At 31.6% G+C, this 13,925-nt stretch overlaps 1 protein-coding gene across 1 annotated transcript in view; it reads right to left on the bottom strand.

Moving 5' to 3' along the window:
• Nucleotides 1-355: 355 nt before the first annotated feature.
• Nucleotides 356-13,925, bottom strand: part of LOC119605030 — a 252,283-nt gene continuing 238,713 nt past the window's right edge. The window contains exon 14 of the mRNA XM_037957970.1: nucleotides 356-2,793. Coding sequence (XP_037813898.1) covers nucleotides 2,161-2,793 — 633 coding nt within the window. The 3' untranslated portion in view covers nucleotides 356-2,160. The remainder of the gene's footprint in view (nucleotides 2,794-13,925) is intronic.

Raw genomic sequence — 13,925 nt, 5'->3', positions numbered from 1 at the left:
GTTAAGGAAAATGTTATTTAAAAATCTAAATAACAAATGGAGTCTAAGTTTGGCGATTTCCAGAAATTTGAAACAATAATTTGTTATCATTGTTAACCTAAGAACTTGAAGATAAAGCCTTGATAGCACAACCGCATATCAGGGGTATTGAATAGAAAACTTTAACTAAAGCTTTCTGAGTCTTTATATGTCTGCCTGTCTGTCTGTCTGTCTGTCTGTCTATCTGTCTGTTTGTCCGTCTGTCTGTCTGTCTGTCTGTCTGTCTGTCTGTCTCTCTGTCTGTCTGTCTGTCTGTCTGTCTGTCTGTCCGTCTGTCTGTCTGTCTGTCTGTCTGTCTGTCTGTCTGTCTGTCTGTCTGTCTGTCCGTCTGTCTGTCTGTCTGTCTGTCTGTCTGTCTGTCTGTCTCTCTTTGTCTCTCTTTGTGTGTCAAAAACTTGTTCTCAAGATATACATAGTTCGTAATTTTCAAGATAATTTAACTAAATTAAATTCGGCCTAATTCTCACTTAGCCTCCTTACAACTGGATACTCTTCCGTTTTTCTTTTTTCTAGACTACTTACAACTGGACACTCTTCTGTCTGTCTGTCCGTCTGTGTGTCAAAGTAAACCTTGTGCTCTTCATACAGTTCGAAATTTTCAAGATAATTTTATGAAATTTGGCAAAATTTGGTCTAAGAACTGAAACAATTGAAAATGATTAAAATTGCACATTTTTTCACTTAACCTCCTTACAACTGGACAGCCTTCAGTTTGTCTGTCCGTTTATGTATCAAAGTAAATCTTGTGCTCGAGATACAGATCGAAATGTTCAAGATAATTTAATGGAATTTGGCTAAATTTTGCCTAAGAACTAAGACTATTGGAAACTTTTTAAATGGTTTTTCATTTAGCCTCCTTACAACTGGACACCCTTCAGCCTGTCTGTCCGTCCACTTGTCCGTCCATCTGAATGTCAAAGTAAATCTTGTGCTCGAGATCTAGATCGAAATTTTAAAGATCATTTGATGAAATTTGGCATGAAAATGGTTAGAATTATACATTTTTTGATTTGGTCTCCTTACAACTGGACACCCTTCTGTCTGTCTTTTCATCTGTCAATCTTGAGCTTAAGATACAGGTCGAAATTTTCCAAAGTTCGGTTTAAAAACTAAGTCTATGGAAAATGGATAAAATGCTCCCGTTTTTCACTTAGCCTCCTTACAACTGGACACCATATTATGACCATATAGCCATTTAAATCGGCAGAACTAACTAACATAAACTTCATAATCATATTGCCAATTTTCTTGCTGCTAGGACTTTACTGGTCCTAGGCTCTTTACGGAGTACCCTTCAAGACTTAAACGTCCATGATTCACTTATCAACACGATCACGTTTAAATTCTTTATAAAAGCTTTATGCGTTTATGCCCATATGTAACTCTTGCTCCATTAAAAGCTTTTTTTAGCAATAATGGTGTGAACATGTCAAAACGGAGCACCTAGGACTGTACTTGACTGTTTAAAATATGACGAAAGGGAAATAAACATCGATCGATTTGTAGTAATTTCCATAAGGAAAGACCTTAGATACAGAGATTGTTTGACAAATTACAAATAGACGGACCTTAAAATTTCCTTTTATCTATCTTATTAAATAGAATCGTTGGGACTAATAGCTAAATTTAAAATTAATTAAAAAAAAAAAAACTTTTAAAAGGCTTTATTATCATGACATTAACAAAATTAACTCCATGGCGACTTGTTTTAAAAAAGTCCAAAGTTTTTTGTTCGTTTTACATTTCCTCATCCCTAGAGGCCTTAGTTTGTTTAAAACTGTTACACTTTAATGTTTCGTTTCGCATTTAAAATCTACAGAAAAAATAATTTATTTTGTCAGTTTTCTACAACAACTAATACAAAAGTTAATAATAGAAATAATAATTATTCCCTTACATAGTTTATAATACAGAAAAAATTAACAAAAAACCTATAAAAAAAAATCCTTAAAAATATAATTTTGTTATATTATTTTCTGGTTGTTTGTTTGTTTGTTATTTTGTATTCATATCTACACTCTAAACAATTGTTGTACGTTCCGCCGAGGACGTTGTTGTCGTACACGTACTACTCCCACCAATACATACAATCTGACATTTAATGTCATCTTTAGGTAATTCTCAGGAAGATATCGTTTCATAATTTCCATTTCCCAATAGAGTGCTAGTGGCTAGAAGTGGTGATTGTATTGTTGTTGTCGTTGAATTACTATACGCCGAATGAGTACGCGGTGACGTGAGCAGGGATTGTGCAGCACCAATCGTTATATTCCCCGATGTTAGCGATGAGGTCAACGCTGTTGATATTGGATTTTGATGTTGATGTTGTGTATTAGGATGTGGCAATGTATTGCAGTGGCCCATTGAATTGCCGCTGGTTAAACTTAGTGTACCGCCACCACCTCCACTACCACTACTGCCAATACTATTCCCTCCAACTCCCCCCACACCAGACATACTGCCAATCATGCCAGTACCTGTACTACTGTTTGTTTGTAATGAGCCATTCGATTGTCCTCCCAAGAGTGGCATGGTGCAGGTTGTCGTTGAGCCGTAGGGAGAGGTGGGTGATGTGCGTGTCTCATAAGCTGGTAAATAGGTGCGTCCGGGTATGCGTGTGTAAATATTTGGTGGCGTTCGTGTCGATAGTAGGGGTGGTGGGGCTGTATAAACAGGTCTTTGAGTAGCAGGAGCTCGTTGTGGTGTATTATAGAGACTAAAGGCGGGATTTGTTGTCAACGATAGTTCGCCATACTGTGTTCATAAAAGTAAAAAAAAAGAAGAGAAAAATTTAAATTAATTGAAATTGTTTTGTTGTTGTAAGTAATTATAATTAAATATGTATGTAAGGCGGTTGAGGTTATAAAAAAAGTTTAACTAACTAACAACTTTAATAAACTAATTATTGGCCTGTTGTTAGTAAAGAGTTTTATTATTTAAATATTAGGACTAAGGGGGTATAACGTTGACCTATAAAAATCTTTTTTTCGAAGTAACAAAATGCTTTTAAGCTTTTATAATTTGAGCTTTAATTTAAAGCGCTTTATAAAGTTTTAAGAGAGTTTTATAAAACTTTAATCATAAAGAGAAAACTTTTCTGTGAAAAAGAAAAGTATAAAAGTAAAGTTCAGACTGCACTAGAGTAACTTAAAAGCTTTTCAAAAAGTTTCCATTTTATGTTAATTTATCGAATTTATAACTTCTAAAGCAGTCATAGAGCTTTTAAAAGCTGGACAAGCTATTTATCTGAATTGTTTTTTAATGTCTGAGAGTTTTTCAAAGTTTTTACTTTGCGTGAAATACTAAAATTTGTACTTCTCAGGCATTTACTGAGCTTTCAAAAGCTGATCATAAAGAAAAAACTTTGTTGTGGAAAAGAAAAGTGTAAAAACAAAGTTCGAATCGTACAAGAGTAACTCAAAAGCTTTTCAAAAGTTACCATTTTATGTTAACTTATCGAATTTGTAACTTCCAAAATAATCTGAGAGGTTTTAAAAGCTCTACAAGCTTAATTTATGTTCATTTATCTGAAATGTGTTTCTCAAAGCTTCTATTTTATGTGGAATACTTAAGTTTAAACTTCTCAGGCATTCGGAGAGCTTTCAAAAGCTGATCATAAAAAGAAAACTTTGCTGTGGAAAATAAAAGTGTAAAAATAAAGTTCAGATTGCACTAGAGTTACTTAAAAGCTTTTCAAAAAGTTTCCATTTTATGTCAATTTATCGAATTTATAACTTCCTAAGTAGTCATAAAGCTTTTAAAAGCTCTACAAGCAAATTCTATGACCGTTTATCTGAATTGTTTTTTAATGTCTGAGCATTTTTCAAAGCTTTTACTTTGCATCAAATACTGAAATTTTTACTTCTCAGGCATTCACTGAGCTTTCAAAAGCTGATCATAAAGAAAAAACTTTGTTGTGGAAAAGAAAAGTGTACAAATAAAGATCGAATCGCACAAGAGTAACTCAAAAGATTTTCAAAAGTTAAAATTTTATGTTAATTTATCGAATTTGTAACATCCAAAGTAGTCATAGAGCTTTTAAAAGTTCAACAAACTAAATCTATGAGCATTTATCTGAAATGTGTTTCTCAAAGCTTCTATTTTATGTGAGATACTTAAGTTTAAACTTTTCAGGTATTCAAAGAGCTTTCAAAAGTTGATCATAAAAAGAAAACTTTGCTGTGGAAATCCAAAAGCTTTTCAAAAAGTATGCATTTTATGTTAATTTGTTGAATTTGTAACTTTCAAAGCAGTCATAGAGCTTTTAAAAGCTCTACAAACTAAATCAGCATTTATCTGAAATGTTTTTTTAATGTTTGAGCGTTTTACAAAGCTTCTATTTTATCTGGAATACTTAAGTTTTAACTTCTCAGGCATTCAGAGAGCTTTAAAAGTTAGGTATAATTTTGAATACAATTTTAAGTTCATTAAAAAGCTCTGTAACCAAAAGCTATAGAAAGTTGGTTAAGCTTTCCTTGTGCTTTAGACTTTTTTCAAGTTTATGTTTTATGTAAAATTTTCGAAAGGCACTTGAGCTTTTATTGTATTTGATACCTTTTCTCAAGTTTATGTTATAAGTATTCAGTAAGCTTTCGAAAGCTTATCAAGTCTGTTCTCAAAAATATATATTTAATTTTTATACCCACCATCAAAAAAGATGGGGGGTATATTGTTTTTGTCATTCCGTTTGTAACACATTGAAATATTCGTCTAAGACCCATAAAAGTATATATATTCTGGGTCCTTATAAGATTCTAAGACGATCTAGCCATGTCCGTCCGTCTGTCCGTCTGTCCGTCTGTCTGTCTGTCTGTCTGTCTGTCTGTCTGTTGAAAACACGATAGAGTCCAAATGGAAGCAGCTAGCGAGCTGAAATTTGGCAGAGATACTTCTAGTTGATGCAGTTTGTTTGGTATTGAAAATGGGCAATATCGGTCCACAATTTCGCCTAGCCCCCATATAAGGCCCCCTTCAGAAAATGACTTTATCGCTCATAACTTGCTAAGGGAAGAACCAATAGCGCTGAAATTTGGCACAAATATGTCTTATAGGAACCTAAATCTCTTCGTAGAATTTTATGAGGATCGGTCCATAATTGACCCTACCCCTCATATAAAGTCCCCTACAGAAAATGACTTTATCGCCCATATCTGCCTAAGAAAAGCATCAATAGCGGTGAAATTCGGCACAAACATGTTTTATGGGAACCTAAATCTCTTTTTAATATTTTATAAGGATAAGCTCATAATTGACCCTACCCCCCATATAAAGTCCCCTTCAGAAAATGACTTTATCGCCCATAACTGGCTAAGAGAAGCATCAATAGCGGTGAAATTCGGCACAAACATGTTTTATGGGAACATAAATCTTTTTTTTAAATTTTATAAGGATCGGTCCATAATTGACCCTACCCCCCACATAAAGTCCCCTCCAAAAATGACTTTATCGCTCATAACTTGCTAAGGGAAGAACAAATAGCGGTGAAATTCGGCACAAACATGTTTCATGGGAACCTAAATCTCTTTCTAAAATTTTATAAGGATAGGCTCATAATTGACCCTACCCCCCATATAAAGTCCCCTTCAGAAAATGACTTTATCGCCCATAACTGGCTAAGAGAAGCATCAATAGCGGTGAAATTCGGCACAAACATGTTTTATAGGAACATAAATCTTTCCGTGGAATTTTATAAGGATAGGCCCATAATTGACCCTACCCCCCATATAAAGTCGCCTTCAGAAATGACTTTATCGCCCATAACTGGCTAAGATAAGCATCAATAGCGGTGAAATTCGGCACAAACATGTTCTATGGGAACATAAATCTCTTTGTAAAATTTTATAAGGATAGGCCCATAATTGACCCTACCCCCCATATAAAGTCCCCTTCAGAAAATGACTTTATCGACCATAACTGGCTAAGAAAAGCTTCAATAGCGATGAAATTCGGCACAAACATGTTTTATAAGAATTTAAATCTCTTCGTAAAATTTTATAAGGATCGGTTCATAATTGACCCTACCCCCAATACAAGGTCCCCTTCAGAAAATTACTTTAATGCTCATATCTGACCTGAAGAAACATATGTGCATATATATAGCAATAAAATTTGACATCAAAAATTTTTATAGGAACTAAAATCATTTTATTAAATTTTATGAGGGTGGGTCCATAATTGACCCTACCCCCATATAAGGTCTCCTTCAGAAAATGACTTTAAGTCACAAACTAGTTTTGTGTGAGCCAAAAGTTCTTTATCAAATTTTATAAGGATCGGTCCTTAATTAGCCCTATCCCCCTTGTAAGGTCCCCTTCAGAAAATGACTTTAAAGTTCATTACTAGCTTAAAACTGCGAGTACTGAGTACGACATGAACAATTTTCGTATTAGCTACAATCTCTCAGTAAATTTTATGAGGATCAGTCTGTAATTGACCATACCTCCCTATAAGGTCCCCTTCGGAAAATTACTTTAACGCTGATTACTGACTCAAAAATGCTATTACAGCAGTGAAATTCTACGTAAACAAGTTTTGTACTAGCCAAAAACTATTTATCACATTTTATGGGGATCGGTCTATAACTGACCCCACCCTCCATATAAGGTCCCCCTCAGATAGTGACTGTAACGCTCGATACTGGCTGTAACGCTCAAATGCGACTACAGCGATGAAATTTCACATAAACAAGTTTTGTATGAGTTTATGGTTATAAATATTGGATCAAACAAAATTAATATTTTTAATTCGGAAGAGCACGGTCCATGCTTAAGCCTTTATTAATTTCCCTCTTCCAAATATTTCCCTGATGTTCATAATAATATCGACATATGATTCAACATAGATCGATAATATCAACGTTTATTTATAAGGATGATTTGATGGTGGGTATATAAGATTCGGCATGGTCGAATATAACACTCTTACTTGTTTAAAATTGTTTATATTTGCTAAAACTTTGTTCGTAAAAATTTTACACTACAATGTTATACTCTTTACTGTGTTTTTTGCAGCTTTTATCCTTAATCCTTTTAAGTTCTCTCACAAAAATTTATTGACAAACATTTCTGTAAAATTTTGGCCAATAACTACCAATAGTTATTTATCCCAAAAAGCAAATAACTCTTAAGTTTTATTTAATACAAAAAGCACATTTTTATTTACAGCCCTATTTTCTCTATACAGTTTTTGCAATTTTAACCAAAAACACATGCCGTTTTTATGGCTCTGACGTTTAACCTTATAAACAAAGTAACAATAAGTTGGTTATGGTCGTTTTTCAACAATTGATCGGAGATGCCCATCAAATCGTTCCTACTCGTTATTTTTCGCTGTAGTTGTTGTTTTACAGTTAAGCTGTCACCTACAACAATAATAACTAGAAAACACCCACAGAAAAAAGTTAAACAATATTTCATAAAATTTCCAAATTGTTTGATATTTTTCAAATATTTTAATATTGCACACATACCGCAAACAGGAAAGTCATACCATTACAACTAACCCTACACATCTACACATACATACATCTCGTAAAGGTACACCATTACACGTATTGATAACTTGACGTGTCAATTTATTATGGCAAAAAGAAAATGCACACAAAACAATCGATTTTAGTAGCAAACGAAGAAAAAAATAGTATTAAAATATAGACGAAATACACAGCCATGAACTAACAATCCAAATACTATAAGAATTTAACTATACAATAGATTTGAATAAATGCTGCTACGAAAACTTAACACAATAAAATGAAAAATATAAAAATCTAGTAATACCGCTTTAATTCCTTTACTTCACTGCCCTGTGTAGCAGGTGTAAAAAATGGTTGTTGTTGTGTGGGTGCAGAAATTGCTAGTAGTAAATTTGACAAATATTTTTTTTGCATAAATTCGTGCTTTTAATTCCAAACAAACTTTATGGCGTGAAAGATTGAATGGGTAGTGTTCGCTTTTTTGCGCTTTTTTTTACAACGAAGTCTAATATAAATATTTAAGTCACGTTTTATATTAGACGTATAAGTTGATACCTGTAACAAAAACCATAAAAAATAAACTGATGAAGAAGAGCAACAAAAACAACAAATATCAACGAGAAAAATTGTAGTGCGCAAAAATTTAGTTTTATAGTTAAACATTTCCGTTTTTTTTTTTTTTTTTTGGCACACAACCTTAAAGTGGCTGTTTAGTGAGGTGGGGTGTTAAAATTGTTGTTTATTGAGGATTTAAAAAAATATTGGCGAAGATTTATCGGTGGCATAGAATAAAAACAAAATAAATTTAATTAAAAAAGGTTTATATAACTTTTCTAGTAGATAAATCGAAAAATTTTAATAGTTGTTGGCAGGCATGGAAAATTGAAATTTTGAAGTAGTACTAGTACTTCCGCTAGACCTACAACACATACTAGACTGTCGCTTAAACTATAGACTATACTATGCTACAGACATGTATAAACCAAACACTGGACTAGACTGCAAACTAGGCTATAGACTAGACTACAAACTGGACTTTAGACTAGAATATAGACTACACAATATACAAGTACATAAAATAGAGACTAGCCCATAGACTTAACTATTGATTAAACTATAGACTAGACTATAATCCAGCTTATAGTCAAAACTATAGACTAGACTATAGACTAGACTATAGACTAGACTATAGACTAGACTATAGACTAGACTATAGACTAGACTATAGACTAGACTATAGACTAGACTATAGACTAGACTATAGACTAGACTATAGACTAGACTATAGACTAGACTATAGACTAGACTATAGACTAGACTATAGACTAGACTATAGACTAGACTATAGACTAGACTAGACTAGACTAGACTAGACTAGACTATAGACTAGACTATAGACTAGACTATAGACTAGACTATAGACTAGACTATAGACTAGACTATAGACTAGACTATAGACTAGACTATAGACTAGACTATAGACTAGACTATAGACTAGACTATAGACTAGACTATAGACTAGACTATAGACTAGACTAGACTATAGACTAGACTATAGACTAGACTAGACTATAGACTAGACTATAGACTAGACTATAGACTAGACTATAGACTAGACTATAGACTAGACTATAGACTAGACTATAGACTAGACTATAGACTAGACTATAGACTAGACTATAGACTAGACTATAGACTAGACTATAGACTAGACTATAGACTAGACTATAGACTAGACTATAGACTAGACTATAGACTAGACTATAGACTAGACTATAGACTAGACTATAGACTAGACTATAGACTAGACTATAGACTGATTAGAGAAAACTTTCCTTAAAATTGTTTTTCAAACAAAATTTCTACAAATTTTCTTTTTGGAAAAAATTTTCCAAAATTTTCAATAAGTTAAATTTTTTCCATAAATTTTCTGATAAAATGATTTTAGATTTTGTTTTACAAATAGGTGGCTGTGCTGAGGTTATCACAATACTACATTAGCCTTGACACGCACCTTTTCTAAGATACTTATATAGCTAAGACACAAATAGTTGATAAGCAAAGACACACCACAGAGTTGCGTTCCAATAGAAATGAATAGTTAAAATCTAATAAGATCATTTGTATGTGATTTGATTAGAAATTCACTAGGTGATCATTATGCTTGACATTTGATTTATTTAGTTCGGTTAAAAACCATTTCGTATTGTTTAATTATAACGCATGAAAATATGCTACATATTTGCTGATGGAAGAGCTATTTTCACTGTCATTCAAAACGTTGGTGTTATACTTTATTTCTCTTTCAAAAATTAAGTTGAAATACAAATTCACTCAACTTGAGCTGAACTAGGTCTTACATTATTATTTAAACATTCTTAAAAAAATTGTGTTGAAATTTCACAAATATTTTAAATCCATCAATATTAAGGGAATTTGATATTATAAAACTTTTAAAACTTTATTAATTCCAAAATTATCAATGACACTTATCACTTTTATATTTTTGCTATCAATAATATATTTTTTTTATTTTTAATTTTAAGCCTACTTAACAGCTTATACTAGAATATTTCATCTCTTGATAAAATAAAAATAAAATCCATTATAAACTTTTTTCTGCTGCATAGCAAAATTAATAAATACACAAAAAAATAAACTTATAAACCGGAAAACTTTTTTCCAAACAGCAAACACTTCACTCAACCTTAACTAAAAGCAGCTTAACTTTTGTAGTTTTGTGATAAAATTGGAAAAAAAATAAAGAAATTTAAATTAAATTTTCTAACTAAAAGCCTCTTTCTACTTAAATTTATCCATATCATCATTATCTGCTGTCATTTTCAATCTATAAATTGGTCCTTTATTGATTTTTTTCATGTTTCATATTTCGTATATGGTAGTAGTTATTTTGTGTATGTGTGAATATTTTCAGTTTTCCAACACTTGCACCTATAAATCAGTAAAAAGAATTATAAATGACTATTATATCCGTTTTTCTATGTTTCCGGTTATTGTCGAAACAAATGCCTATTAACATGTAGAAGATGTCGTAGATGAAGAGAAGGATGTAGAGAAGAAACATATATGTATGTTTATGTGAATGTATGTATATACATATGTATTTGCATGAAATTTTTGCCTAAGAAAGATATTTTGTTATCAATAGATAGATATTTATGTGAAAGACTTTTGAACAGTTTGTTTGCTAAATTGACATTATCTACAAATTGTTCAATATGTATAGATTTAGAAATATCGATATAGAGATACTAATATACATAAATATGTACTGATGTATTTATAGATATTAAGGTGATTTTCACCAGAATCGGACAACCATCGTTTTACTGGGTCATACGTGTGTGTGTATGTGTGATAAGCTAGTTATAGGTAAACATCAAAACTTATACTAAGTTTTTTCTAATTCAGTTCTAGTTCAGTTCTAGTTCAGTTCTAGTTCAGTTCTAGTTCAGTTCTAGTTCAGTTCTAGTTCAGTTCTAGTACAGTTCTAGTTCAGTTCTAGTTCAGTTCTAGTTCAGTTCTAGTCAGTTAGTTCAGTTCTAGTTCAGTTCTAGTTCAGTTCTAGTTCAGTTCTAGTTCAGTTCTAGTTCAGTTCTAGTTCAGTTCTAGTTCAGTTCTAGTTCAGTTCTAGTTCAGTTCTAGTTCAGTTCTAGTTCAGTTCTAGTTCAGTTCTAGTTCAGTTCTAGTTCAGTTCTAGTTCAGTTCTAGTTCAGTTCTAGTTCAGTTCTAGTTCAGTTCTAGTTCAGTTCTAGTTCAGTTCTAGTTCAGTTCTAGTTCAGTTCTAGTTCAGTTCTAGTTCAGTTCTAGTTCAGTTCTAGTTCAGTTCTAGTTCAGTTCTAGTTCAGTTCTAGTTCAGTTCTAGTTCAGTTCTAGTTCAGTTCTAGTTCAGTTCTAGTTCAGTTCTAGTTCAGTTCTAGTTCAGTTCTAGTTCAGTTCTAGTTCAGTTCTAGTTCAGTTCTAGTTCAGTTCTAGTTCAGTTCTAGTTCAGTTCTAGTTCAGTTCTAGTTCAGTTCTAGTTCAGTTCTAGTTCAGTTCTAGTTCAGTTCTAGTTCAGTTCTAGTTCAGTTCTAGTTCAGTTCTAGTTCAGTTCTAGTTCAGTTCTAGTTCAGTTCTAGTTCAGTTCTAGTTCAGTTCTAGTTCAGTTCTAGTTCAGTTCTAGTTCAGTGCAGTATTTAGATTTCATTAAGATTAATACATCCCTAATCTACATACCTTTGTTTATAAAACTCTGAGGGGGTAAATGAAAAATCTCAGACAGACAAATAAACGTGTCTATTAATACACCTCCACAATAATCTTAAACACTCTATATTAAATATGTACCCTGCAATTTTTCAAGGGAACAAAATATCCTATTGATCTTAATACATCAGAAACCTAATCTCATTTTGTATTCTCAAGTAATTTAGTTCCTCAAGTAATCTAGAGCTGATGATAATCTATGAGTATGAAAGTAAATTGTATTTGTAATGAACGAAACCATAGGTACCGGACAGTCATACCTAACTGCAGGGTCTCTAACAAATTAGTTTCTCTTCTTTTCTCTACAAGTGTGTTTGTTTATAATCATATTTCATAGTAAGCGTGAGTGTGTGTGTATGTGTAAACTTTTGTTTGTATAAGTATGATTAAGTTTTCTGAGAAAACAAAAAAAATGAAATTGGAATAGAGACAGCCTGCAAAATAACATACACAATTTTGTTTGCTTCTACTTATTTTCAGTTTTTTGTTACTATTCATAACAACATCCGGTTTATTATAGTTTGAGTTAGAAATTACACATACTTTTTCACTTTCTTTCTCCTGTTTCATCATTATTTTTTTGTTTAATATACACATGCCTAAGTCCTAAGTCCAGAGTGTTTGTCAGTTTTATTTTTGTGAAATTATGATAGTAGTAGAGAATGTTCATAAAGTATAGAATTTAGTAACACCCACACAAACAAAAAAGTATTTTCTTGTTTATCTTAAGATTTTGGGCACGCACTTCCGTTTTAGGAAAAGTTATACATACTTTTTGCTCTTTCCTTTATTTTACTTATTTGTTTTCATGGTGTGTGTGTGTTTTATATGTATGTATATTAGATTATTGTTGTGTAAACATTAAAATCAATGACCTTACTAATGAAAAAAGTATAAAAAGAAAGTTTTTGTTCATCACCCCCCCTCAAACTGTAGAACAGTTCAAAAGAATTATCTAATCGTTTTAATAGACTTGTAGTGTGTAAGTTTTGGTCAAATAAAATCAAATAAATAAAATTTAAAGTAGATTTTTTTAAAAACAAGATAAGATTGATGAATTTTTTAAGTAGTGTATAAGGACATTGAAGTATAGAAAAGTTTTTAGTAGCAGACATATTGAATTGAATAGAAAAGGTTTTGTTTAGGACTCTTATATAAAGTATAATAATGGGATTTGTAGAAGAAAGGAAAGTATAAATAACCAAATCTGTGGCAATAAGCAAAATGTCTAATAAATATTGTTTACCTTAGAGAAAAATGTTTTAAAGATTTAAATACAATTAAGGATCCTATGAAAGTCTACGATATTTGCTTTGAAAAACAATATTAAAACCTCTTATATTTTGCTTTACACTTCAAAACTTTTTTGAAAGCAAAATTTTTTTTCCAAATATAGATAATACTCCTCAACTTTTTCCAACACCAGACAGGGAGTGAACTATTACTTGTTTAGTTTTACTTAAATGCAAACAAATAAAAATATCTCCCTTAATATGCTGTCATAAAAACAAACAAAATTAGGGAAAAAAAACTAATCCCTTATTTACACACTTTCTTTAATAGTCTGCTCATAAAAGGACACTAAAAAACCCCACTGGCCTTTCTAATAGACATTTGCCAGCATTTTCAATCCCCCAATTAATAATACTAACTCAGTCCCAGTTGTAAAGCATTTAAAGCTATGAAAAAAGCGAAAAAAGAAAAATGCACAGAAATATAAAAAGCCTCCTAAAGTATGCTATTAAAATAAAGAAAAATCACCACCTTATAAATATGCTATAATATTTTGTTGAAATAAAAGTATATTTTTTTGTTTATTATTTTTACTTGTCAGTTTTTTTTCTATCTCTTTCTCTCTATATTCGTTATTAAAGTCTGTCTTTCTAGTTTATACGTTTCTATTACTTACACTCCATCATTTAGTTTGTCATTTCATTTAGATGGACAACTTCTTCAACATGTTCTTTGTGGACACTTTACCATATACATACATACATAATACAAACATACAAGTATTTAGTTTATTATAGGGTTTAGGTTTCTTTGTGGATAGAAAAAAAATGGAAACATGGAAAAAATATTAAATTGCTGCAAATTATTGACAGGCTATCAAAGTGATAAGACAACAATGGAATTATGTTTGTTT

The sequence above is a fragment of the Lucilia sericata genome, unplaced genomic scaffold (genome assembly GCF_015586225.1).
Source record: "Lucilia sericata isolate MDLA Ls3-8-SP2 unplaced genomic scaffold, ASM1558622v1 Contig000454F_arrow, whole genome shotgun sequence".
Classification (NCBI taxonomy): Eukaryota; Metazoa; Arthropoda; class Insecta; order Diptera; family Calliphoridae; genus Lucilia; species Lucilia sericata.
The sequence above is the reverse complement of the archived record's forward strand: the minus strand, read 5'-3'. Positions and strand labels throughout refer to the sequence as shown.